Source organism: Sinohyriopsis cumingii, chromosome 15, assembly GCF_028554795.1.
Source record: "Sinohyriopsis cumingii isolate HCF-2022 chromosome 15, ASM2855479v2, whole genome shotgun sequence".
Taxonomy (NCBI): Eukaryota; Metazoa; Mollusca; class Bivalvia; order Unionida; family Unionidae; genus Sinohyriopsis; species Sinohyriopsis cumingii.
The window spans coordinates 59,215,037-59,241,310 of NC_142975.1; the positions used below are offsets into that span (position 1 = coordinate 59,215,037).

The following is a 26,274-nucleotide window of genomic DNA, read 5'->3' on the forward strand; positions in this document are numbered from 1 at the left end:
ACATTTTGTTATCATGTTTATTCTAAAATGACAAAATAAAGAAAACAGAAGAATAAATTAATATCTGACTGCACTAACATATGCCAGGAATCCACCCATTATACAAAGGGTGAAAAATTAGGCAGCATGCATGAAACATGAACTACAACAAAGCTGTTGTGTAGAACCATGCAGTCATATATTGCAGAAACTACTTCTGTGTAAGTGATAAAATTGACATAAATATGGTATAAAATCAAAGAATAATGTATACCACCTGTAGAATAATCTTTAATATACTCCAAAATATCCAAGTCCTTAACGGATAGATAAAATTTACAATTAAAAAAAATCTAATAAGGGTTAATAGCATTATTTCATTCAAAATTTTTCAGGTTTTTTCAAGGTTTGTCAAGGATTAAAATCATGTTTTTCAAGGTGCATTATTACATTAATTTTAAAGGATACATAAATGAAGCTGTATGTAAACACAATTTAATACTTACTATTACTCCATACGAGGAACATTTCTTGCACAAAATTTTTTTATTTAAAAAACCCAAAAATAAAACATGTAGTTAATAGTATGATCTTTCCCAATGATGTTAAACATCTTGGCATTGGAATAATGTAGTCACTGAACTGTATTCTACATGTTCATTACAATTATCGTCTGTCCTATTTCCACTCAATCCCAAAACAGAACCAGACTGAACTAATTTCATAATTAAGACTATATACAGTTTCTATTTTAAAACTTTAATCTCTGTGTTCACAGACATACCTCTTTCATCAAAAATGATTTCATGCTGAAGTCTTCTTGTTCTGCCTGTATTAAGGGCCATTACAAGAGCCTGGGATTTTTATCAGCTGCACGTGAACGTGGAGCATTCTCTCCCGTCGCACGCAAATCAATATCCTTCTGGCATAATTTGCATTTCGCAAAGCTCTCTGAGAAAGATCTCATAATCCAAACTTTATATTTTTCTTCATCTAGCCACCGAAGTTGGAATCGGCAGCCAGCCATGTCGAAGCGAACGATTCAAATTTAAACCACTGCTACACCCGCGCTTTGTACTATCAGAAGTCCAAATTGTATGACTGGGCAGTGAACAGTTGTGGAAAAATTTCCATTCTGGCTCAAACTTAGTGAGAGATTGTTTTTATTTTTTTTCTTCTCTTTTCTTTTTATTTAATTCTGAAAAATGAAAACTATTAATTCCTTTTCATTTCAAGAAAATCAAGGCTTTTCAAGGTACCCAGACAATATTTTGAATTTTTAAGGTGTTTTCAAGGACTTGAAGGAACAGTTCATTTTTCAAGGCTTTGCAAGGTCCCCTACGGACCCTGTCTAATGGATTTCTAAAATGATATGAATGGTATTAGCAGTTAACACATTAACCCCTGGAGGTTTTTGTCGTTTTTCATCTGAAATTCAAGTAGGAAACACATTTTGAAAGCTATTTCTGAGTACATCCTAAAACACCAACTTCCAGGTGATCTTCCAATAACATACTGCCAGGTTGTGTTAGAAAAATTGTTTTTCATTGGCTATTTGGCTCGTGCACGAGCAGAAGGGTAAAAGTTGGAGGTTTTTTTTTGTTGTTTTTTTTTTTGCTTAATGGACCCATTATTTTCGTATCAAGACCATGCTTTATTACAAATGCCCATCTTATCCTACTTTTTGCAAAAGTTAATCAGTCTGTTTGCAGTTCATACAGTCTGCCTTAGATCTGAGTCCAAAAGTCTAAAATCCGGACACAAAATCGGATTCTGACCACAGGCGAATTTTGGGAAGAAAAAAATCAGGTAAAAAAAAAATGAGGTTTTTCCCTCTGTATTTTGTAGTGCAACTAGAAATTCCAGATTATTTCGTATCATTGAGAGCGACATATGTCTACCTTTCTATAATACCACCCACTTTAGTGTATCATTCATGACCTTGACACTACAGAGCTCGGCAGTAGGCTACTACCTCCTGCCATGTAAACTCATCACCAGGGGTTAATGTGTTAACAGTGAAAGCTTTGAACTAATGCCCTTTGTCATTACACTATAACAGGCAAGACTAAATTTTCTCTTTGGGAGGGCTGGATTTGGGAGGTAGCATGACTTATATTGCTCAAGTTAAGTGATCAATGAATGTATTAGAGGGAGAAAAATGATTGTGCAAATGCAAAACTCTGAATGAAAGTAACACAATGCAAAGGGCATTTCATCACTGAGTTGGTTCCTAAATTTTCTCAGTCAAAAGCCCTTTCATTTGATAATATGGGATCAGATTCTATATACTGACTAAACACGTTCTTTTCTTGCAAGCCATGGCACTGTTCTTTTTTCAGGCTGGCATAACAAATACCACTGATTTGATAATATTATCACCAGTGGTTTTAACTGTACAATTTGTATTTGAACAAAATGAAATGAGTACAAAGACTTGCTGTCACTATTTAACGCTATTATGAGCATTTGTGATTTTATATATTTATATTTAAATGAATGAAAACAATGATTGGAAGCTGTAAGTGCAAAATAAAAATGTATTGCTGAGACGGTAAATAAAAAAAAAACAGATGAAATGCAACAACAAAAAATGTTTGAGAGCTAAACTTAAGTGGACTATACATATTTGCGTACATTGCATAATATGCTGACGGATCGGATCTATGGAGTTTGCTACTAGTAATCAGCAGAACACACAACAAAGACCTTGATCTGCTAGTACATTATGTGACAGCAGATCGCTGTCTATTCTGTTTGCAAAATGGACTTGACTTTTAAGCGAGTATATATGTTACCCTTTCTTTTTTTCAAAAGTAGGCTAACTTTTTAGGGTATAATTTCATTGTGTTGGGAACTCTTTTCTACTGTGATACATATCTCTACCTGTATTTCCCTGGCACCAGTGAACATCTGGGTCAAGCAGTAAAAGGTTTTCTTGGTAAGGTAGCTGCTTGCTTGAAAGAGATATTCCTTGGGAAAGTTCTCAAGATCTTTTAACTGTCGAAGAATTTGAAGTAAAGCACCATATCGTGTTACTCCATAAACTGTTGTCATAATTGTTTGCTTAATTATCTGGAAAATGGAAGAAACAAGTGGAAATACGTGTAAATATCATAATTTATTTATTAAACAATGGCCTTAAGTCCTTCAAGGATTGAACACAAAATATAAAAATATCTTCCAAAAAAAAAGATGAACAAAATTATTGCTTAGCATGTACATTATGAGAAACCCAAATTAAAAGATACCTCACCCCCACAATAAAAATTATATATTAAAAGGTGTCATCCATTAATACATCCTGCACAATCTCTGCCAATGAATCAAATTTGGAAATCATCAAATTTTGGCAATGTAGATATAAAACCCAATACCAATCAATCAGGATTATCAGATATGGCAAATTAAACATTAAATAATTGCACCCAGTGAGATTAGTCCATGCAATGAAAATAAATTTGTGCCCATTTTCCTCTTTAATCTAAATTCCCACAAAAAATCTGGGATGATAATATACTAAATTATTGACCACAATGGCTCCATGATATATAAGGTTCCAAACTTTGGTACACAGTAATATTACAGTATATGTGCATTATGGATTTTGCATTGCCCACTCAATACTAAGGACATCTACTACTACTAGTGGATGTCCACTCAGATAGTGGAACTTCACCATGAATATTATTGCTGTTGTAGTGGGTTTTTTGGTAACTCTTGCTGATTATTTTGCATTTGCCCCACAAGTTGACAAATTAAACTGATGGGAGAAACCCCAATACCATAAACCAACCATGACAGGTGTCAATTTCATTCCTTCACCTGCACAAACTATGTGGAAATAACACAGCCCGGGGCACTTATAAGTGCTCTAGCTAGGGGTACATGCATAATGTAACAAAAAAGATCCCCGTGTTTTAAATTTCTTCAGATATTCTCCCACCCAAACCTGTAACAGAGCATACACAAGAAAAATTGCACAGCAATACATCTCAACCTCCCACATGGGAAGATTTTCTTCCCAAGATGAGGAGTGTCTCATGTCCTCCTGTTACTCACTGAAATTTCCTATGTACACAAATAATTATTGAAAATTTTCTTTTTTTCATTTTTTTCACACCTTGCTTCCAGTGTAGCACATTTGCAGTAATTTGATTATGTACTAGTTTAAGATGATTCAGTTATTTCAAGCACCATAAAACAATTAATATCCCTTTGATTCTGTCAGCATGGTCAGTTGGCTTCAGTGCTTTTAAGTTTGTCTACCTGGATTAGACTGCGTGACAAGAAGCAATTCCGAACTGAGTAAAGAAAGTAACTGATTATGGTTGGATTACTAAAGAGCTCAATCTGTGTTAAACAAGTTCAGTTTGGCTTTGGTGTTGAAAGTTTGTCATCATGTCTAAGTGTGCCTTCCAATGCTAAAATCCAAATCTAAGCAACCATAATATCACACAAACTTCAATGATAGATGGAAACAGGAATTTTAGTGATTGGAATCATGTTCCAAGGACACAGATACACATACTTCCCTTTCCGTAATGCTATTTTAAAATCTGTTATGATGGCAAGAAAAACAAGACTTGTCATGCAGCATAGCACATTAAACGTGACAAAAAATACACCATCATTCAAATCTACATTCACAGAATCTTCATCAAATGTGGATAAAAATATACATGTTGAGGCACTCTTTGAAGTGTACCAGATCATTCTTCACAAAGTAATAAAAGTAAAACTAATGTTTCCTGTCTAAGAAACTTCACAAAAGTTCACACAAATGGAAAAAAAAACAATTCTGCAACCCTAGTTTGAGGTGCTCACAAAGACAAGCCAAAGACCTGCACTGCAATGACAAATTCACTATTTTCATTGCAAATCCTCCCACTTTGAAGTAAAAACTCCTGATCAAATTTTCCAAATCTCCCAATTTGTCCTAAGTTGACTTTTCTGTTCTGTCACATGTAAGGGTAGCTATGTCTGTGTTGACCGACTACTTGTACATCTATCAGTGGTATATCCACACATGGAAATTACATACAGTTCTGCATCTCGCAACAACTTTGATATTCTTTCTTAATAAATGACCATTCATAAAAGTGCTTCTTGTACTGGTTATGAATTTGCCCAAGTTTTTTAATTTCTATAATTTTTTTCATGCTCCCATTGAACAATAATTAAAAGTTGGACACAAATAAACTAAAAACAAAAAGCCACATGTTATTGCAAACACATTAGACAAAGAGTTATCATTTATTGCATCCAGAGCAAATTTATATCAAGTAAACAGTTTAATTAAATTTATCAAACTGAATAAATGTCATACACATAAAGCAATAAAAAGTTCTGAAAATTAAGATGAACATGAAGACTAAAATAATTATGACTAATTGAGATTTGAAAACAAAAATAGTATTTATAGCATTCATCTGTGATAAAGTAGAATATAATGTGTGAGATGTATGTCACATTTTTTTTTCTAGTTTATGAACTTTGGACTTGCAATACAATATGCCTTGAGAAACGCTACAAGGTTAGTGTAGATGACTTAATTTGCATAAGAGGTGAGGAACTGTCTTAGCTCACACGTCTTAAATTATTTAATTTAGAATTCGAGCATGTCAGGGTGATTATACTGAAAACATAAAAGACTTCTGTCTAATGAAGCCACTAAAACTCTGATAGCATACTGTAATGACCTGAACAAATTTATTTTTATACCTTTCTTTCTGCGCAATAAATAAACGAACACAAACCATATTTGCAATGAACATATGATTATTATCCCAAAGGTTGACAAAAATAAACACTAAATAATTTGGATTTACAATTCTGGAAGCAAATCCTCCTCTATCACCAGATTGGAGTAGATTAAGTTCAACCAGTGATTTCTGTCTAAAGCCATTAAAGATACAAATCACATAAAAGAACCAACTGATGCAAGTACAATTTGAGATTATCAGAGAAATTTTAAGATAAAAAGACTTTAAGCCAAAAAATGAAACAGCCATAAACAGAAGTGTATTAACTTGATTTTAATCTTTCCATATATCATACCATTTTTGGATCATGAATTATTCCACTATCAAAGAATTCACTCTCTGCTTTCTTCTGATAGTACAGCTCATACCACTGACTATCCGAACAAATAATAGAAAGCTGTATACAACGGCAACAACAAATGCCCAAAAGCACCATCTTATCACAAATGCATTAGGCATTCATAGCAACATACACTCACGTCATATTCCAATTCCACATCACCCATTTTTCACCTTAAAATCATCCAAACAAATCAATCTATAAAACTATACTTAGAAACTACTTGATGATGGAAATTCAGTTCAAAAGTGCATGAAATACATTCATTCTGAAGCCTTTCTTTTATTTTTTTAACTACGAAACACATTCAAATTAGCAATCAATATCCATAATTTGAATACAGCCAATCCAAAAATGACTTGCATTCCATATCTGACTGCATTATACAACGGTATATGTAGCCTTTGCAGTTGGATTTAACCTGTTGACTTGCATTTATAGTAAATACCTTCCTTTCCACATAACCCTCCAGTACTTGTGCTATGTGATGTCCATTGGCAGCATCCTTCTTTCTTTCTTCTTCAACCTGCAAATATTTAATGGACACAGACAACTAATTCATTTCCCACTGAACATAATGTTTGCCCAAATTCTAAACTTTCTTGACAAGACTTGCAAAATATGTTAAATTTATCCTAGAGGCAATCTGATTAAAATCAGATCTCCACTGTACTACATGAATATCTGGCAGTGACAGGTTAGGGATCATGTTCTGGTGACGTCTGAATTAGCCAATGGAATGCAGTTTTCAGAAATCTGAAAGTGAATCAAATAGTTCGGCACACATTGATGTTCTTCAGCTATGTTTTCAGATGCATAGATAAAAGATTTCATCTGATAAAATTAGGGTAATAACATAGTTCAACAGAACCCGACTCCTAAGTGGTTGCTGTTAGATCTTCACAATCAAGAGATCACACAGGACTGTGGAGATCTGATTTAAATCCAATTGTCCAAGAGGAAACATTTCAAATGATGAAAATGTACAATATGGTTCATTTTCAAGAAAAAATCTCTTGTATTTGCCCACTTTAAAAATCCAGTCCAGTGGGATTGCCTCATTTACATCCAGTATTACCTGTGCATTGACAGTGATAAAATGAAATTGGCTTCAAGCATACTACACATGGCATCTTCTGAAAAATTAATTTTCTCCAGTAATTATTTTAAGCTAAGATCAACTATAATCATGTTACACTTTTCATAACAAAGGGGAAGGTAGCTAAGATACAGTAGTTGGGATCGATAATTGTCCTTCACTTATATCCATTATCATTAAGTGACCTTGCACAAGAGAAGATTGCAATCCTGTCACTGAACAAACAAAATTACATCTGTCACTTGCTCTTTATCTGCTTCCTAGATAATAGCAGTTATAAAGAAATACTGCTCTGAATACACACAATCATATGCACATAAAATGAGCTTTTTTGTTACAAAGAATTACTGCTCTGAATACACACAATCTTATGCACATAAAACAATGTTTTTTGTTCATCCACCTCTTCCTTCTCTCTCCATCACACACACACACACACACACACACACTCTACCTTTACTCATAACAACCAAAGTCTTCTTGAGTTCTTTAGCATTTTTATTTTTAACTTAAAAACATGTTTTATTAAAGGAATAGCATCATGTATGAGCATACTGAGACAACATTTGTATTGAGACAACATTTGTACCAGTTTTATTATGTTAGTAGGTTGGTAGTATCTCAGTACGTGCAGATCTTTTTCTGGGTCTGATCCCTTTGTTTTGCATACAAGGTCTGTACATAAAAATGTATTTATTTTAAAAAATATGAATTATGAACAAATAATAATAATTCTTTCATTAGCATTTTCTTCTGCATTTCAATTATACACGATAATGAAATGCATGCTCAAACTAAATATAACCCTGCCTCATCCAACCTCAAGACCACGATGGAGATGAATTTGCAGTAAAAGAACCACAAAACCCCTCTGAAAATAGTCAACATGCATATCTTCGATTGATGACCATAATATAGACTGTCTGACAGCAATCTACATTTGCAAAATTGTGTGATGCACTACAATAAACTACAAGACAAAAAGAGCAACAACATTTTTAAAAATCAAGGAAGCAAAAATGAATGGTCGGTATGTGCATATATAGATTTCACAGTGATTCACAAAGAACTGCATGACAAACCACAGGACTAGTGCTAATTAGAACGTGCCATGCACTATAGTAAGCTACTAGACAGAAAAGGCAATTACTCTGCTAAAAATTGTGGGAGCCAAATGATTTGGTAAAAGGTGCATTCTCAGGTGATGGTCATATATTTGCCAAGTTTCATGGCAATTCATCAAAAATGGCTGGACTAGTTACTCCTAAGAGATCACATCACTTATTGCTGAATAACAAAAAATGGCAATAACTCTAAAAGTTCTAAGAGTCAAGCAATTTATTGAAATGAGCATCTTCAGGTGATATCCAAACTATTTACCAAGTTTCATGGTGTCTGATCTAAAACTGGGAGATTGGTTATGCTAACAATATCAGACTAAATTGTGCCATTGACAAAATTAAGCAAGATGAAAAAAGGGCAATAACATTTTAGAAAAAAGTTCAACAGTAGCATTATTTGTAGATCTGTGCATCTTCAGGTGATGACCATAGCATTTACCAAATTTCATTCAATCCAAAAAAACCAGCAGAGAACAAGCTGCATTTACAAGTGCCAGATAATCAGAAGAATGGACACATGGATTACACTTTCTCCTTCCTCTATAAAGGTTGGAGTATACAAAGCACACAGATTCTTGGAAAATCAGTTTTGTTTTGGGTGCTAGAGCGAAACCACATTTTCAACATGAAAACAGAATTCTGTGGGGAAATTAGAAAAATCTTAATATTTAACGTCTTGCCTTAAGAAAGAAAGAAAAGAAAAAAAACCTGTCCTCAACCATCAGTCCACATAGTGGGTCCTTGAAACTTCTGCCAATGACATCATGCTCCTTGTTAACATGAAGAATAGGGTCTTAAATATTTTGTTGACAGTTGATAGGTGTCAAAAAGTGGATGAAATCATGATTGTGAAGTTGTTTGAAACATTTGTTGCAGACTGGCAAAACAGAACTTACCAGATGAACCACTTCACTGTACACATCTTGTGGTGTATCTAATGGTGCCAGGTTGACTGACATGGCTCCAACTTTGTCCCGTCCTAAAGCTGCATAGTGCTGTAGTCCATTACATGTCCCATCCTACAATATGGGCAGAAAAATTTATCATATAATGTTAATAATTGTCAGCATCAAGATAAACTGATATTACAAATCAAAACCTGCCATAGTGGACACCTGTATATAAAGGACACTTGTCCAAGAACAATAATGTTAATGTGTTTTTAACTGAATACAAAGGACATGTTTTTATGACCTCTTGGATACTCAGTATAAGTCATATCATGTCTCAACTACAATGTGAAGATATGTTACCACACAACATTAATATTAGCCACTGTCATTAGTGTGAGATAATAACTTGCAGCATAACACATCTACGTCCTGATGTGCAAATATCTGCAGTTACATTTTAAAAAGAAATGTGTTCAGTGTCTGTAAAGACCTAAGAGAAAAGTATGATGGATGGATGAACAAAGTTAACACTGTATGCCCTACCACTGCATGTCAATGAACATGAAATTCATGTCACACATAAAATGATAAAGTGTTCAACACACTGCAAGTTAGTGACTCATGGCTTTTCTTTGCTTGCTTCACAAATTTCATATTGTAGATGAGTTCCACTGAATTTGCACTCATTATGATAAATTCCAAGGTGTCTTGACAAAATATAGAACAGAATCTTGATATTGAGAGAAAAATGATAAACAGGCTAGATAAACATTAAGATCTCACTGTTTATATATCATGGGCTGTCTAGCATGATAAATAGGCTAGATAAACATTAAGATCTCAGTGTTTACCTGCTGTTATATATCATGGACTGTCTAGCATAATGGGAACTTACTCTTTCCTATGAAGATGCAGATTTTTATATAAAAAAGAGAAGCAAAGATAGAATAGTTTAACCCAAACTGAATGAATCAATCTTAAACCCTCAAATTTTCTAATGTTTTATTAAGCACTGAGTTAAATATCAGGTTTGGCTCAAAACATTATGATTTTTGCATTCATGATGAATTATAGCGGTTTTGCAGGACAACTGTGAATAAAGAACACACACCACACAGCATGGTATCATTGGTCCTCTATTGTTCATTTTCAATCAATTACTTTGTTTATAACGAAAACAAAATACTACAAAAAGTTAGTCTGGAAACAGAATCTGTAACACTCTTACCCAATGAACAGTGTACTTCACATCGTATCTCCTTATCTTTAACCTTACAGTATTTTCTATCTGACTGAATTGTGCCTGTTCTGAGCTGTTTTATTTTATATTTTTTTTTTAAATATCATGTTTGCATATTTTCTAATCTTTTAAGTAAACTGTCATCGTAACAAGTTAGTATAATCCAGTTACTTTAGGTATTGCCTGTCATATTAGTCATTAAAGTGTCAAGCTTGAAGGTTCACTGTCATTTAAAGTGTTTATTATATGCAATTGTCCACTACATTAGAAGCAAAGTATGAAAACAAAACTTGACAAATTTCTGTTTTGGAATTAAACAAATTTTGTGTGAATATGTGGGAGATTTCAATTAGTGACTGGAGGGATAAGATATACTATTCATTTTGAAAGGAAAATTCTTCCAGCTGGGAGGTTCACATGTATGCTACATATATCTTCTTAATATCAAAGAGAAACTATTTATTTTCAAGTGTCTTTATTATGTGCAAGTGCCAACAAAGGCAGTGTTCACTATACTAGATCCACACAAGAGGGTTTTCTGGAGCTTTGTATGTGCATGGTTTCCAGGTGTTTTTGTTGGCATAATCCTCCTACCCATATTCAAACTATTTCAATGGTCATGATCAACTGTCAGGAAAGGAAATTCAAGAAAAGAAAGCCCCTTAAGTGAAGTGGACAGGGGACTTGGATTACTTGTGGTAACCTAACTGAGATAATTGTAGACTTGTCCGTCTTGCAGGAGGATTCCACCATGTCTTGCTCCTGCTTTCATCGCCACATAATGGAAATCCAGCCAAATGGCTCAGGGAAAAAAAAAAGAGTTAAATGAAGATGAGGCACCCCAAAATCTAAGCCTAACATCATAAACATTATGTCATGATCAACAGAATGATGTAGTCTGATGGCCAATACTAATGTCTGACATGCCTCCTGTATGATGATCTACCCTTGCCATATAAGGCAAACATCTTGATGCTGACAACATGATAACATCAAGGACACCTTCATCTCGTTATCCATTAATTCAACATACAGACCTGATGTACTGGAAAATGGCTGATATATTTTGTTGCATCAGGACTTCGAATGGCATTAACAATTTCCATACAGCATGCTAGGGTCTGCCATGGTTCCTCCATCTTTTGCCACCATTTGCGACCCTGAAAAATATATATTTAAAGTGACATTCTGGCCCTAAGACAATTTGGCGTCTGATGTTTCAAAAAGAGTTTGAGATGTAACAAAATAATATCTAAAATAGTATATAGTGCTCTCCCTTTAATCTCATTCAACAGTGTTTTACAATATACATAAACTATCATGTTATAAATTACTGCTCGGTTTACTGTTTAGTTACCTTTTGTTGATTTTGTGATATTAAGGTTTTGTGTAATGTCTTCAAGTAGTTGTTTGAAAGGTGGAAAATTGCTGAGGAAATGCCAGCACGTCATTTGTGATTCATGGGATGGATGCCAATACTGTATGTGTGTAACTGATAAACAGTCTGAAGTGTTGTGTGATTCGCATCGTTTTGTTATGGCAAGAAAAAATGTGTGTTTAAGATGTAATGAATGCCATGCTCACAATTTCTGAGGAAAAAACCCATATTCCTGGTGGCTAAAGAAAGTCCTGCATCTGATAAAATGCAGCAGCCTTATATGGCCTAAAACGTTGAATACAAATCAATGACAATTAACAGGTAGTCTGTTTGAAAGTTATTTTTGCTATCCTGTCATGGAGGAAAATGGTATACAAATTGATGTCAAGTATACTGCTGTCTGTAATCCTTATATAACAGTAAGTCACCTAAAAGAGCAACACCTACCACTGACAGAACTTCTAATGATGGAAAGAACAAGTTAATATGTATATCAATAATGTATTGCATTGTAGGCTGCGTATCATGAATCCTACTGATAATAAGACACAGGTGTATCATTTCACCCGTAGTAGTAAGTTCCAAGAATATCACAGATTCTATACCTTAATACAATGTTTGACAACGACAAGAGTGGTATGTTTACTTTAATATAACATTATGTATGTCGGTATTGTGTTAAATACAGTATGTGCTAAAACTCACTGGGGATACTCACAGTAAGAGGAAAGTCTGCAGAATCTAGAATCTCAGGCATTAACTCGTTGGCATAAGCCAGTCGTATGGCATTTGAAGACCTACAGCAGAAAAAAGAACACAACTGATAAATTAATAAGTGAGTTGTTGAATGGAGGAAAAGGTTTATAATTACTGTTATTAAGAATCATAGTTATTATTCCTACACAATACTGTAATGGTTTCCCACAAGTTAAGAAATTTCTGCCTTTAAAATAATTTCAACCATCACGTATTTCTAAAAATGTCAGGATTATACATACCTGGATGTTAGAAGGTTACTGACAGGACCAATCGTAATTGAAATCTCACAAAGTAACACATCTGACAGTAAGTACTAATGGAAAAACCACCTGTACAAAAGGTAATTTTCAGACAAAACCCGTTCTTACATGGGACATAAACTCGTCTCAGTATACATGCATACCATGTTTCATGAAGAATCTCAAACAGTACTGAATATGAACTGCCATAGAGGCAAGCATGCATGTCAATGAATGAACTGACTTAGTGTCATAAGGATTCTGTCAAAGTATTAGGTAAATGAATAAACTTTAACCAAAACCATAACACAAATCTGCTACGACTGACCTTGACCCAAAGAAAAACTGAATATGTCACACAATGAACTGACATAGCTTCATAATGACTCAAGCCCACTGAGATGACAATCCTTCAAGTGTTTAGGAAATATATGTAAATAAATTTTAAAAAAATAAAATTTAACCAAAACCTTCAACTGTTGACAGATCTGCCAACCCTAAAAAGACCTTAGTAAGACGGTCTATATGTTTCTTTAAGCTGTACTAATTTTCAGAAAGTTGTAACAAATATCATTTTAAATGATATTTTGTTAAATAAATAAACAGTAAGCAGTTCAACATTACTGATTGAAATGATCATGGGAAAAAATGCTATTGAAAATAGTCTTGAACATCCTCTATTCTGTCTCCATATGTCATTCATGTCTAGAAGACAGAAAACACCCATGCAAGAACTCTGTATCAGATAAATATAATGGCAAGGTATAAATCTTCATCTGTGTGTATAAACACAGTCTGTCCTACACAGGCAAGCATCATAAGGAGTAAAGTTTGAAAAGGTCTGTTTAGCTTGAAAAACATCAGTGTCTTCATCATCATCAATATCCATGTTTAAAAAACCAAACTAACCAGTTATCATCTGCTCAGTTCATTTTGACATAGTCATTACCTAAAATGTCAATCTCCATAACAAAACAGCCTATGTGTTTATCAAAATCAGCATCACCATCAATATTATCATTTGCCTCGTCAGTACTGTCCAAAATTTTCCAGAAAAGGACTGCCTGCATTATGATTCGTTAAGTATTATCAAAGAAATGTATTTTACTCCAAAAACTGGCTTCTTCAAATAGTTTCCTGACTAAAATACAGTTTAAACAGGTGAAACTCTAAGAGGTGGAGGGATTTGGCTCTGGCTCTATTCTCCTAACACAAGTGAGATATTGGCAAAGATGAGCACAGTTCAGTGAAGAAAAGCAGTCTTTAGAAAAATCTTCTCACTTGCACAAACGAAGTAGAAGTAGAGTAAACACCATTACGATGTTGATGGTTACCTGGAAAGGAGGCCCAATGCACTGCTGATATAGACTCCACCAGGTCAAATTAAGACGACTGATCTGTTAAAATGTTATCTCCGAGGCTGAATAATGTTGCATATGATCTCCATCTCAATACTTGAATAATGTTGGCCAGGAATCCATTCTTGCTCGAAAACTTAGTTGTTGCTAGTGCACCCATATGTGTAAGATATTCAAACAGTCTAGGGTTGATTCCTTGTATACTGAGCAGAAAAGCCAACAAATCTATGAGGTAAGTGCCTTAGCAGAAATATTGCCTCCATTCCTTCTCTGAATGGTATGAAGAAGTGAAATTTTCTTCTAATCAGCTCAGTACATTTCTGGTACCACTTCAAAGTTCTGATGAGGAGCGTGAAGAGGCTCCTTGGAAGAAGGGAAAAGTTTTAGGGCAAAGGAATGATTTTCCCTGAATGGCAGCATGTTCTTGGTAATGAAGACAGAGGGGTATTATGCCTGGGTTAGGGACACTAGAAAGCATGTCTACCAAAAGAAGTGAATCAGCAGGACTTTTAGATAGTGGTTCAAAAGGTGACTTGCTCAGGTGGTGCTCTACAGTACTGTATTTTGCATAGGGTTCGATTTTCAAAAAAAAATAATTTCCCCATTTTTATTCACTGGTCATATTGGCTATTTAGAAAAACCTTGTATATATTAGGTCTTCTTAAAAGAACTTTTAATTCCCTTTATTTTGGTTACGATTGCTGGATATAGAGTATACAGCTTGGCCTTACTTCAGATGTGCACATATAAAAAACCCACTAGCTCTGCTTGGTTATTTTTACAACCTGGACTACAGAGGTAAAATGGAAGAAAAAAAAGAGCCAATATGTTTTTACATTTTATATATTTGGTAATTCAATCATTGCTGGTATTGTCTATATTGGCAAAATCTGTTTACCCATTTCAATAACTGCTAAAGATAGTGTACTTTAGACTAACTCAGGCTGATTTTTTGAGCACATGAGAGCAGTAACTCTGGTTAGCCGTGTCCTTAGATCATTTACAATTTCCACAAGTATGCTATTATAAAGAAATTTCAGTCACTGTAAATGAAAGTAACACAGAGATATGTCTACATTTTCTCCATTGTGCATGGTGCAAATGTAAAGAACTTCACCTTGCCTCTGTTAACCATGTCAAAACCCAAGGCAAGTACCAGTTTTGACAGAGAGCCAAGGCCTTCAGTTAATTCAAACTCTTTTAAAAGTTCAAGACCTTCACAGCATAAATATTGCCACAGGATGCATCTCAGAGCAAACAGGTTGGCTCCATCAGTCGCCTCTAACAATACGTAGCTGGGTGCACTGACCATTCTCTAAATTATGGAGTTCAATCGAGTAGGAGTTCAGTGGCCTTACTCTACATCCTAGAGTTCTCTGGAGTAGGGATTGTTGGATACAATGTATGTGTACAAGTTTAGCATTTCTGGATTGTGATGGAAAACCAGCAAGCACAGTTTTTACAGCAGTATGAAGATGGCAGAATTTTCCAGGGAATCTCTGCTGCCAGATTCAAACGACAAAGATCATTTTCAAAATCAGCAAAGATGTCTTGGTGGGATCAAAGCTATGCTGAGCTTACTGACAAAATCCATCAAGAAACCAATGAATACAACAGGAGCTGTCACTGTGAGAAGAAAGACTGGTTGATGCTGGGGTCATTAAGTTGTTTTTCAAAGCAGTGCAAGATGTCAATGACTCAACCAGAGGTAAATGTTTGAAAGAAAGTTGGACTATGGAGGTTGTAGTTTAAAGATCACTTCTTTGGAAGTGTGGTGGGCTGTATTCTCAGGTGATTGTCATATAAGTAGAGTGTGTTTGTGTGAGATTTGGATTTTGAATGTAGCTTTAAAGAATTTTCAGTCATACTGCTATGATGTCTGCAGTGCGGTAGTTTATAGTGATGTCTAGCACTGGGGCATAATGCTGCAGACATGTAGCATCATGTCACACCCAGTCACATTAACCTGACACCAGACCCACCAGTCCTAACACTAACCTCTTAATGCCGAGTACCAAGCAAGGCAGCTATTAGTACCATTATTATAAGTCTTTGGTATGACTTGGCCAGGGTTCGAACCTGAAACCTCTCGCATCTGAAGCAGACACTCTAACCACTAGGCCACTGGAGTAATTGTATCAAGAAGAAAAGAAGAGGCAAGCAATCTGCTGTCTTTGCTGTTTGAGGTGTGGGGGCCATAAAGAAGCCTCAGGTAATGAATGGTAGACAAGACTGAAGCAGGTTGTATAGCTACTTAGACCAGTGAAAAAAATAAATGGAGTACATTTTCTTTGATATGAGATAATGCCCTGGATTGCTGAAACTTGAAAAAGATGACAGGATAAAAGGTATTTACAAGACTACTTGAATGAACCTACTGACTTGTTACACATGGAAGCAGTTACTGACAAATGAGATTTGGTGTCAAATGCTCTATCCAAGAGCAAACCACTCGTCTGATTTGTGTCTTAGCAGATGATGATTTAGCACCTTTGTTGCAAATACAAAGCCAAAAGACATGGTGAATTTTTCTTAGGGATGGATTTGTGAGGTAATGAAACAATATTATTCTGATCTGGTTATGCATTTGAAACATCTCACAACTCTTGCAAGTTAAAAGAGCAAGGAAAGTAGATCACTGTGACCTAGTGAGAAGATTCCTTCAAAATAAATACACACATTACGTTTCATGGTGTCAGAAAAATGGAGCTAAATAAGCAGTAACCTCCATGCCATGATGATTTCGCCTCATGAACTTTCATGACTGTACATAAATGTGTCCAAAACAAAACTGAGCAAAATGCAAAGAAATGATGCTGACACCTACATCAACAATGGCAATACTGTTTGAAATTTTTTATTTCTGTCTCTACAATGCTCTAAATAAGGACTGAGTAAGGACTGAATCATGAAAACGTCAGATTAACCAATGCTTTCTTTTTCTATATACATAATGTGACGTAAGAAGTCACAAAGTATGATTCTTACTTTTTGGTTTAATTAACAGTATCATGGCCATGAAGACAGGCTAAGACTCACCTCTTCTTTAATCCTGTCAAGTTCACAAGATGAATTTTCAGCCAGTCCAGACCATTCGGACCAAGAGGCTTTCCCTTTGCAAACATCATCATCCCTCTGGCTATGTCTCCACCTGAAAAAAATTCCAAATACATACATACATACATATATATATATATATATATATATATATATATATATATATATATATATATATATATATATATATGCATGCACACACATGGTGGTCCTCTACTTCTAATGCAACCATTTTTACAGTGGGAAAGTGGCTTTATCAAAGAAAATCACAAAATATGAATAATAATTACATATAAAGTTAAAAAGACAATTTATTATGAAATATTAAATATTTCATTAAACTCATACTGAATTATGCATAGCTGAACACATCATATCTATCACTACAGTGGTCCCCCTCTTGTACCATGAAAATGGCTGCATAAGACAGGTGACCATAAGACAGGTGACCTCTCCAGAGGAGTACTATATTTATGAGAAGTATATTATGTATATGTAGTAAGAAAACTACATGTAACCTGAAAGCATTTAATACCTTCCTTTAATAAAAACATTAATTTTCAAAAGGTTCTTCTTGTCTTGAGAACTGACTTGTTTCAAGTGAACTTAAATATTTCTTGATTCATAAACATGAAATGTGAGTGGTGTATTGTTATTACATCACTACAAATGATTCAAACACATCAATTAAATCTTGGTACAAACATCACTTGGCATTTAGAATCATTCTCTTTAATTTACTTCATTTTCCCAATCCTGCAGAATATTCTCTTTATCTGTTACTTTCTTTGAGTCTTTCCAACATCATATTTTTTGGCAAGCACTCTTGAACAGTCCCAATTGTCATTTCGGTGAATAACTTTTACTTTTTCTATTAACTAATTTTCTATTTAAGTGATGACATGTAAAATTTTGTGATGATTTATTAGTATTGCAATTTAATTATGCCGATGAAACTTTTGTTGAGTTTTTGAACAGTTTAATCCTCTCCCTGCCAAGCTTTGAAATAACCATAATGTCTTGCTTGTAAATGGCATCATGGTGTAAATATCTGATTCTACAGGAAAGACAGGAATTCCTATCATGTCAGGTGTAATCTTCCAGCACAAAGCAATATTATTCCAAAGTTTTAGTCAAATACATCCATTGATGTGGAAGATGCATCTTATAAAAACTCTTTTTTTCTGATAACCCCAAGCCATCTGTCCATCTAGCAACTCTCTTGTAGCTTCTGATGGATTGCTAAGAAACTTGATAAATATTATATAACCACCTGAAGATGCACATATCAAGAAATCATTTTTCTCCTGCAAATTCTGCTAGAGTTATTGCCCTTTTCGTATTGCATCAGTGCATGACACAACCTAGTTAACACAACCAGCCCAACCACCAGTTTTTGATGGGAAATTTGGTAAATATGGTGATGACCTGAGGATGTTTACTACAATGGATGATCTGGATGAAACAGTGCTATTTAAACAAATTTAAGTTACATTTGCCTCCACAGCTTGGGCATCCACCCTACAATCATCCTTACCGCAATTAACCCATTTGATGTTCTCCCCCTCCCCCCGCACCACAAAACAGTTTGTCTTGCACAGTCTTTACGAAAATGGTGATGTAGGTGTACAACAGTACAAATATGCATTAAAATAAATTTGTGTGCCAATTTGGTAGCTTTTGGTGCCTTCAAATATAGTAACAGTGTATTTTCATCTATGACCAACAAGTCATTGCAATGAATGCATGCGTAAAGTTTCATGGCAGTTCCACAAGTTTTTTAGGAATCATAGTGATAAAAGAGTATAAATAAATTGACAGACAACTGGTCGTCCCAAAAGCTCTTTTGATCTATGAACAGTTGAGATAAAATTAGCAGGACTAGTGCCAATAAGTGCCATGTGGAACGATGAATAGACACAAGGATTACTATATACCTCCATTTCCAGTTTTAAAACATTCTTTCACAGAAACATTTCAAATGCACAATTCATAAATATAAAATACAAAATTATGAAACTTAGCATAAAAATATTGATTGGCAATCAGTGTTTCAGATTATTAACTGAACATAATCAATAACTGTATTTTCAGAAAAATGTTTTTCCCAAGAAAAAGTCAATCAGTACAACCCTATTCAAACATATAATTAACATGTGGAGGTATGGGACACATCCTGACCCTTAAGTCCAAATAGTGTTGAAACCAAAATATTTACCAGTGCAGCCCTACTCACATATATAATTAACATGTGGAGGTATTGGACATGTCATGCCCCTCAAGTCCATACAGTGTTGAAACCAAAATATTTACCAGTGCAGCCCTACTCACATATATAATTAACATGTGGAGGTATTGGACATGTCTTGCCCCTCAAGTCCCTACAGTGTTGAAACCAAATTATTTATCAGTGCAGCCCTACTCACATATATAATTAACATGTGGAGGTATTGGACATGTCTTGCCCCTCAAGTCCATACAGTGTTGAAACCAAATTATTTATCAGTGCAGCCCTACTCACATATATAATTAACATGTGGAGGTATTGGACATGTCTTGCCCCTCAAGTCCATATAGTGTTGAAACCAAATTATTTATCAGTGCAGCCCTACTCACCCACATCATGAACATGTGGAGATAAGACATGTTGTGCCCCTCAAGTCCATACAGTGATGAAACCCAATTATTTATCAGTGCAGCCCTACTCACCCATACAATTAACCGTTAAAGTGCTGTATTGTTTTGCAGTACAAGATCACTCAGTGCTGAATTGTTTTTGGAAGAAAAAAAAAACTGCACAGTTTTTAAATTGCATGCATTTCAATAAATATACACAATAGATACACAAACCCTATATGGAAAATGATGGTGGATGTCTAAACTTTAAGATTAGCATCAAGGCACATGTACGAGTTTAACATATTTGCATATACAGGTGCAAATACAGGTAAAATGACATGTTACGATTGTATTTCATCTGTATTTTTCTTTGTTTTTTTAATGAAAAGTTCAAATATATCTAAGAAATGTTATATTCTTTAGTAGTTCAACCATGTACATGTTATGTTTGTCACAATGTTATATCTAAATTGTGAAAATCACAGGTAAAGAAAGGTAACAGTTTTGTAAATATCCACTACATGAATGTCGGAGGTAAGTTTAGACCCCCAGAGTCAGTAGTAAATATTCATGAAAATCTTTCACTTGCTATTTATTCTAACATATTTGCATTATCCCCTGTCAACTTGCGAGCTTACAGAGTCACCCCTTGTGCTTATTACCTGTTCAGGTGTTATTCTAACTCATCTGAACTACTACATTCACTCTGTTTGTAATTTACACATGTGTGAAATAACCTGAAACAATCAGGTACACAAAGTGCCACTTGGCATGTCTCACATCTGAAAGATGTTTGCTTTCTTCTGAATCCCTCATGGTCCTTTCTTCTCTTATTACAAGCAACACAAACACATGCAGGGTGTGCTCGTTTAGCTCCAGGTGTAGCTGGAATAAATTAACGGAAATGCCTCCAAATGAGGTGTTCAGGTTGCTCACCATCAAATTTTCATCTTCTCCTAGTAGATTCAGACACATCTCCTGCTTCCTGAATCAATGACTTTACTACTGAAACACGGAAATCATAGCGACTTAGTTTCCTCTGCACAGGTGAGAATTTCTGGTACAACTGATAGGCATTTACAAGACATACATTCAATAGATGAAGAAAATAGTTTTCTCCACCATTTCTTGGATTTCTTTACTACAAGATTGTATTGGTTATATTGGTCACTTAAATCTACTCCTCCCATGTTTTTCACATAATCCACAATACATGTGGGTTTCAGTACCAGTGTGTTTGTTGCAAAATTTGTTTTATTGATCACTGCTACCTTAGTTTCATGAAAACTGGAGATTATATTTACATCTCATTTGTCATGATATTTCACCAGTAGCATATTGCCCTTTCTGCGAAAAATACACTCACCCTGGTTTAGTTTTTTTTTAAACCTTCATTGTCTCTGCAGCACCTACTCTGTTTGTTTGCAAGTTTCCACATGCAGAGGTATTTAGCAACTCAAGTTCGTTAAAAAGTTCAGGTGATGAATAATAGTTATCCATATATACTCTGTGTCTTTTATTGAAAAGACTTCACTTGCAAAGCAAACCAATCAAATTTTTTGTTTTACTCAGGTCATCAATTGTCAAGGTCTTCACCTGTTTTACCAGCATAAATGTGGTAGCCAATACAATACCCGCTGCTTGCCTTGAACACTTGGAACAGCTTTAAGCCAAACTCGTTAGGTTTGGCAGGGTTATAAACTCAAAATTTCAAACGACCTTTCCAAGGGCAGGTAGCTTCATCAAAATGGAGATCCATATCTGGTGAATAAACCTCAGCAAATGCTTCATTTTTTTCAATCACTGAGCGGTTCTTGTGTAAAGGGTCACATCTGCCAGGTGTAAATTGTTTAGAATAGCTAGAAATCTATCCCATACTCGTTTTTTTGCTCAAGTATGGGGTTGATATTACATCATCAGTAGCCCAGTATGAGTTGAGATTAGATTTATGTACCAAACCCATTGCATAATCAATGTGAAAGAGTTTTAGCTGCTCAGGTGTGACAGGCTGCCATTGCTTCATGCGACTGTTCTCCTTCAAGTCTGCCCCATGAATTCTCTGATCTGCATAGCGATTTATTTGATCTACTATCAGATGCAAGGACTCGTCATCAAAAAAAGTCTTAAATAGTCGACAGGTTCAGTATTCGCCATCTCAACATTTAATTTTGATGTACCAGTGAATGGGGGTTGACAGGCATGCCGTCTCTTCTCGTCAGACAGCACATACATCCAACTCCAGTTCCACATCAATTCCTGGCTCAAAATTACTCATGGTTATTTTTTCCATCAACATTTCGCCAGCTTCAATAATTTCATCCACCTCAAATCCTTCAAAATCATTGTCATCATCACTATCAGAATCAGTATTTGTTGCAAGAAATGTCATCGTATTCAACGTCAGCCATTTAAATTTTTTCCAGGTATCACGTGCTCAAAAGAGAGTATTTGTAAAACTTCTTTGCTAAATGCTTAGTAAAGTACAACGGAATGCCTTTTCCGGGCCTCTATAAACCAATCAAATATAGGTTTACAAGCAGTCATGGCAAGTTGAAGTAATAGGATGCATACATTGTTGCCTACCTGGAAAATGACTCAAGTTGCGACAAGCAATATGAGACCTCGACCAACAGCGACTAATATTTTGACTAGCACTTTAAGGGTTAACATGTGTAGGTATTGAACACGTCCTGTAATTTTGACACTATATTTCTGCACAAAAATTGTCAATGAAGAATCCAAAATTCTGATTCTTTCATATGATGTATACATTCACTGAATCAATAATACGTATTTTTTGTCAATGTAAATTTTTGGGCCCCGAGTGGTCTAAAGCGCTCTCCATTACGGATCACTGCCATCTCACCTCTGTCTGCGTGGGTTCGAGTCTCGGATTCAGCCAATGTGGGTATGTGAGAAAGCTTGCCAGTAGCTTCTCGTGGGTCGGTGGTTCTTTCTGGGGTTTTCCCGGGTTCATCCTCCACCATTAATACTGGCCGCCATGTATAGCCTATCGTGTGCTGAAAAATGGCGTTAAACCCCTACAACAACAACAACATCAATATAAATTTTGAAAAAAAATTTGTTTTTCCTTTACCTCAACACAATTTTACAATTATTATTCTGTAAAAGTGAGCATTCAGTATAAAATTCAAATGCAAATGTTTGATACATTATAAATCAGGGTTTATTTCAATTTTCCTCCATACAGAACCAGCAGTCAGGAGAGGCAGACAGTTAATTTTTAAAGTTTCAACGGGGGGGGGGGGGGGAGAGGAGGAGTGTGCTGTTCTTTTGGCCATTTATACATTTGTTAACTGTACTGAATTGGATAAGAAAAAAAAGAAAAAAATGCAGTTATTGTCTGCAAATTTATCATGGGCAAAATTCCAATTGTCCTGACTGACGATTACCAAGACAACACAACAAATTATTTTTTAAAAAATCTTTGTATGAAGCAAAGAGTTTGGGGATAATAGAGCTGAGGAGTCTCACTCAAATAATTCATTGCCCCCTATCTTCTATTTTTCCTAGGAGGTAAATGTAGGAACTGAATAGCAGTGGAATGTAATGACTGATTTTTTCTGTAGAGAGCATTTAATTAGGGAGTGAAGCATGAATTTCGCGATTCAGAAGAACACATCCCAGGAGCCTTGAGTGAACTGAATAGTGCATAAAAATTTCTGTTTGCTCACTCAACAATAACTCATGAGTTTAGAATTTAGTATCCCTAAGCATTGATTTTTTTCCCTACTGAATGCTTTCCGGATACTTTAATCCCCTACCCCCTCTCTGGAAAAAACTCTACAGATTTGTACGATTTGGAAGATCGACCTTTTGGGGACAGTCTGAAGACACAATTTCTGTCATATGATGGAGAACTTCCACCCATGAAACAGTGTTGAAACCAGTTATTTATCAGTACAGCCCTACTCACCAATATGGTTAAAATGTGGAGGTACAGGATATGTCCTGCCTCTGAAGTCCATATTGTGTGGAAACCAAATTATTTCATCACGGAACTGTAACGAAAAGAGAAAGAACAAAAGTCAATTACAAAACTTATAATCTGAAAATTTTCACATTTTCAGGGATCAAGCTAGACTTGAGTTTTAGGGAGAAGTGACTTTACCTTTTGGACAGAACAGAGAAGTGGAAGCAAAGCAATAAATATATATATATATATATATATATATATATATATATATATATATATATATATAGAGTGCATGTATGCGTGTATTTTCATTCTCTTATTTGAATTGTGCCCTCTATTTCTCAGTATGCGTATCTGCATTTAACACTGGTTTTAAGCAATATTCTATTTTCAAGTAGAAACTTTCTGAGTTGTATGATATTATATATTTTTATGAGTGTAAAACTTCTCATATTCATATGTAGTATATTTGGGCCACATGACTAGAGAGCACTGTAGAAACTATCCATTGTAATTAATTTTAATTGATAGTAGTAAGTAGATTACAGTATTGTAATTGCAAGTTAGGAAATATGTTTAATTGAGTACCCTTAAACATCAATTATTTTTTTTTACTTTATGAAAGTTCACTATAAAATGGCAGTTAAAACAATTTTTAACAACCCCTGTAACATGTACACGAGAATAAATACATACGTCTTCATACCATACTGTTCGTCTCAATTTCTTTGTTGATGATATGACATTACCATAACAATTCATAGATAACACAAGGAAGCATTAAAGTTGGTATATGAATGAATTAAAACCTTCTTTCCAAGGGAACTGAAAAAGCCAACATATGAGTGCATTTATTTTTAGAAAGAGGGGCATTCTTAATGTAAACACTAACAGTCTACATTCGTTACAACAGTCCATTGATAGGATTGCAAATTTATGGTTTTATTATTTGTCTACGTATGTGTATTAACATAGGGCATTGGTTAAATAGTATTTGCTTTGCTGCTTTTTCCATTATTTTCATAAAAATTAGTGGGAAAAACTTTGACTTTACAGCACTTCTCGAATTCCACAACTTAGCCCTGTCACATACATTGGGACCTACATAACTGCATTGTTACGGTAGATCTTGAATAACATAATATTTAGACTTTGCTTTCTATGATCTCAATATTTTCCTTAATATACTTGCCCAAATGTTTACAAAAACAGACAATCTAACTGAGCAGTACTTCCCAGACAAAGCGATGTCCACCATTATTTCCCCCTGACAGGTTCACTTACGGTTTCAAACTGATTTTATGAAGAAAACAGGCCTAATGTACATGCAGCAGTTACAATCTTCATGTCACCAATTCTGTTCTTAAAACACAAATGGCTATTTACACACTAATGTTTAAGTTTCAAAACACAAATTCTTGTTTTTTATCATCAAATGATAACTTGTGGAAATTCACCGGTGATAGTTGCAATAACCGGAGACATATATAACACATCTCTGCTATAACTTACTTGGGAAAGGGTTAATGGTCAATCAGCTATTAAAATACATGCCTGTGAATGTGCAAGTGTTTGTCGGCGCAAATGAAATCAACACCAGCTAGGCCTATTTGATTGTTTCATGCCTATATTTCACCCTCAGCTATGACATAACACCAGAAATAATTGGCTAAGGCAAGTGAGCATCTCAAAAGGTACAGTCACTCAATGTACATCTCAGAACAATCACAGGGTGAAGTCGTTTTCTCTTTCCTAACAGAAAAAGGTGAAGTTTTCATTTTTTAGGTAACTTGGTCACTCACTTCACCTGGTAGCGTGACCCTTGATTTATAACAAATGTAGATTTTTTTAAACATTTACATACATAGCAAAAAGCAAAGTTGTATTAGGAATCAAGTACACAAGATAACTTACACAATGTATACAATTATATGCCGGTTAAACTCTTCTTCATGTGAGATAGGAAAACCTAGTACACCATGTATGAACTCTAAAACATATTGCAATACTAAAGCTACATTTGAACACAGCAACCAATGTAGATGGTACGTGACTTTCAAAAACAGTTGAAAAAACCGTAGATGCTGCGATTTTTGTTGTCATTAGAACAGTAATATCTAGTGGATAAGATCTCCATTCCTCGTTATTTATTTTTGTTTGTTTGAACTTGTACAGCCCTGCAACCTGAATTAAAAAGAATACATACCATGTTGGCTATGGAGAATCTGTATAGTTCTGTATACCAGCGGGATTTCATTTCATCATTCTGTTTCTTCAAAAGTTTTCTCTTTTCGTAGACCTTGGCCTTCTCATATGAAGACATTTCCCTGTGGACAGAATTGTCATCAGATGCAAAGGTTGATTTTAACTAAGGTCACATTTCTTAATACTGTCTTGGGAGAAATTTCTACATAAATATTTTCAAGACCTGGTCCGAATTCACAGAGAGTTAATGTCAAGGAACATAATAAAAATAATGTGAGCATTGGA

General features: G+C 34.9%; 1 protein-coding gene across 1 annotated transcript in view; it reads right to left on the bottom strand.

Annotated features, from left to right (window-relative positions):
* LOC149781878 (DNA-directed RNA polymerase, mitochondrial-like) overlaps positions 1–26,274 on the bottom strand; it is a 113,021-nt gene that overhangs the window by 21,590 nt on the left and 65,157 nt on the right. Inside the window, exons 20-27 of the mRNA XM_089936072.1 lie at positions 25,991–26,111; positions 23,785–23,869; positions 17,211–17,322; positions 12,534–12,612; positions 11,475–11,597; positions 9,201–9,323; positions 6,533–6,610; positions 2,866–3,054 (exon numbers count right to left, since the gene is read on the bottom strand). Of these exons, the coding sequence (XP_089792198.1) occupies positions 2,866–3,054; positions 6,533–6,610; positions 9,201–9,323; positions 11,475–11,597; positions 12,534–12,612; positions 17,211–17,322; positions 23,785–23,869; positions 25,991–26,111 (910 nt within the window). The remainder of the gene's footprint in view (positions 1–2,865; positions 3,055–6,532; positions 6,611–9,200; positions 9,324–11,474; positions 11,598–12,533; positions 12,613–17,210; positions 17,323–23,784; positions 23,870–25,990; positions 26,112–26,274) is intronic.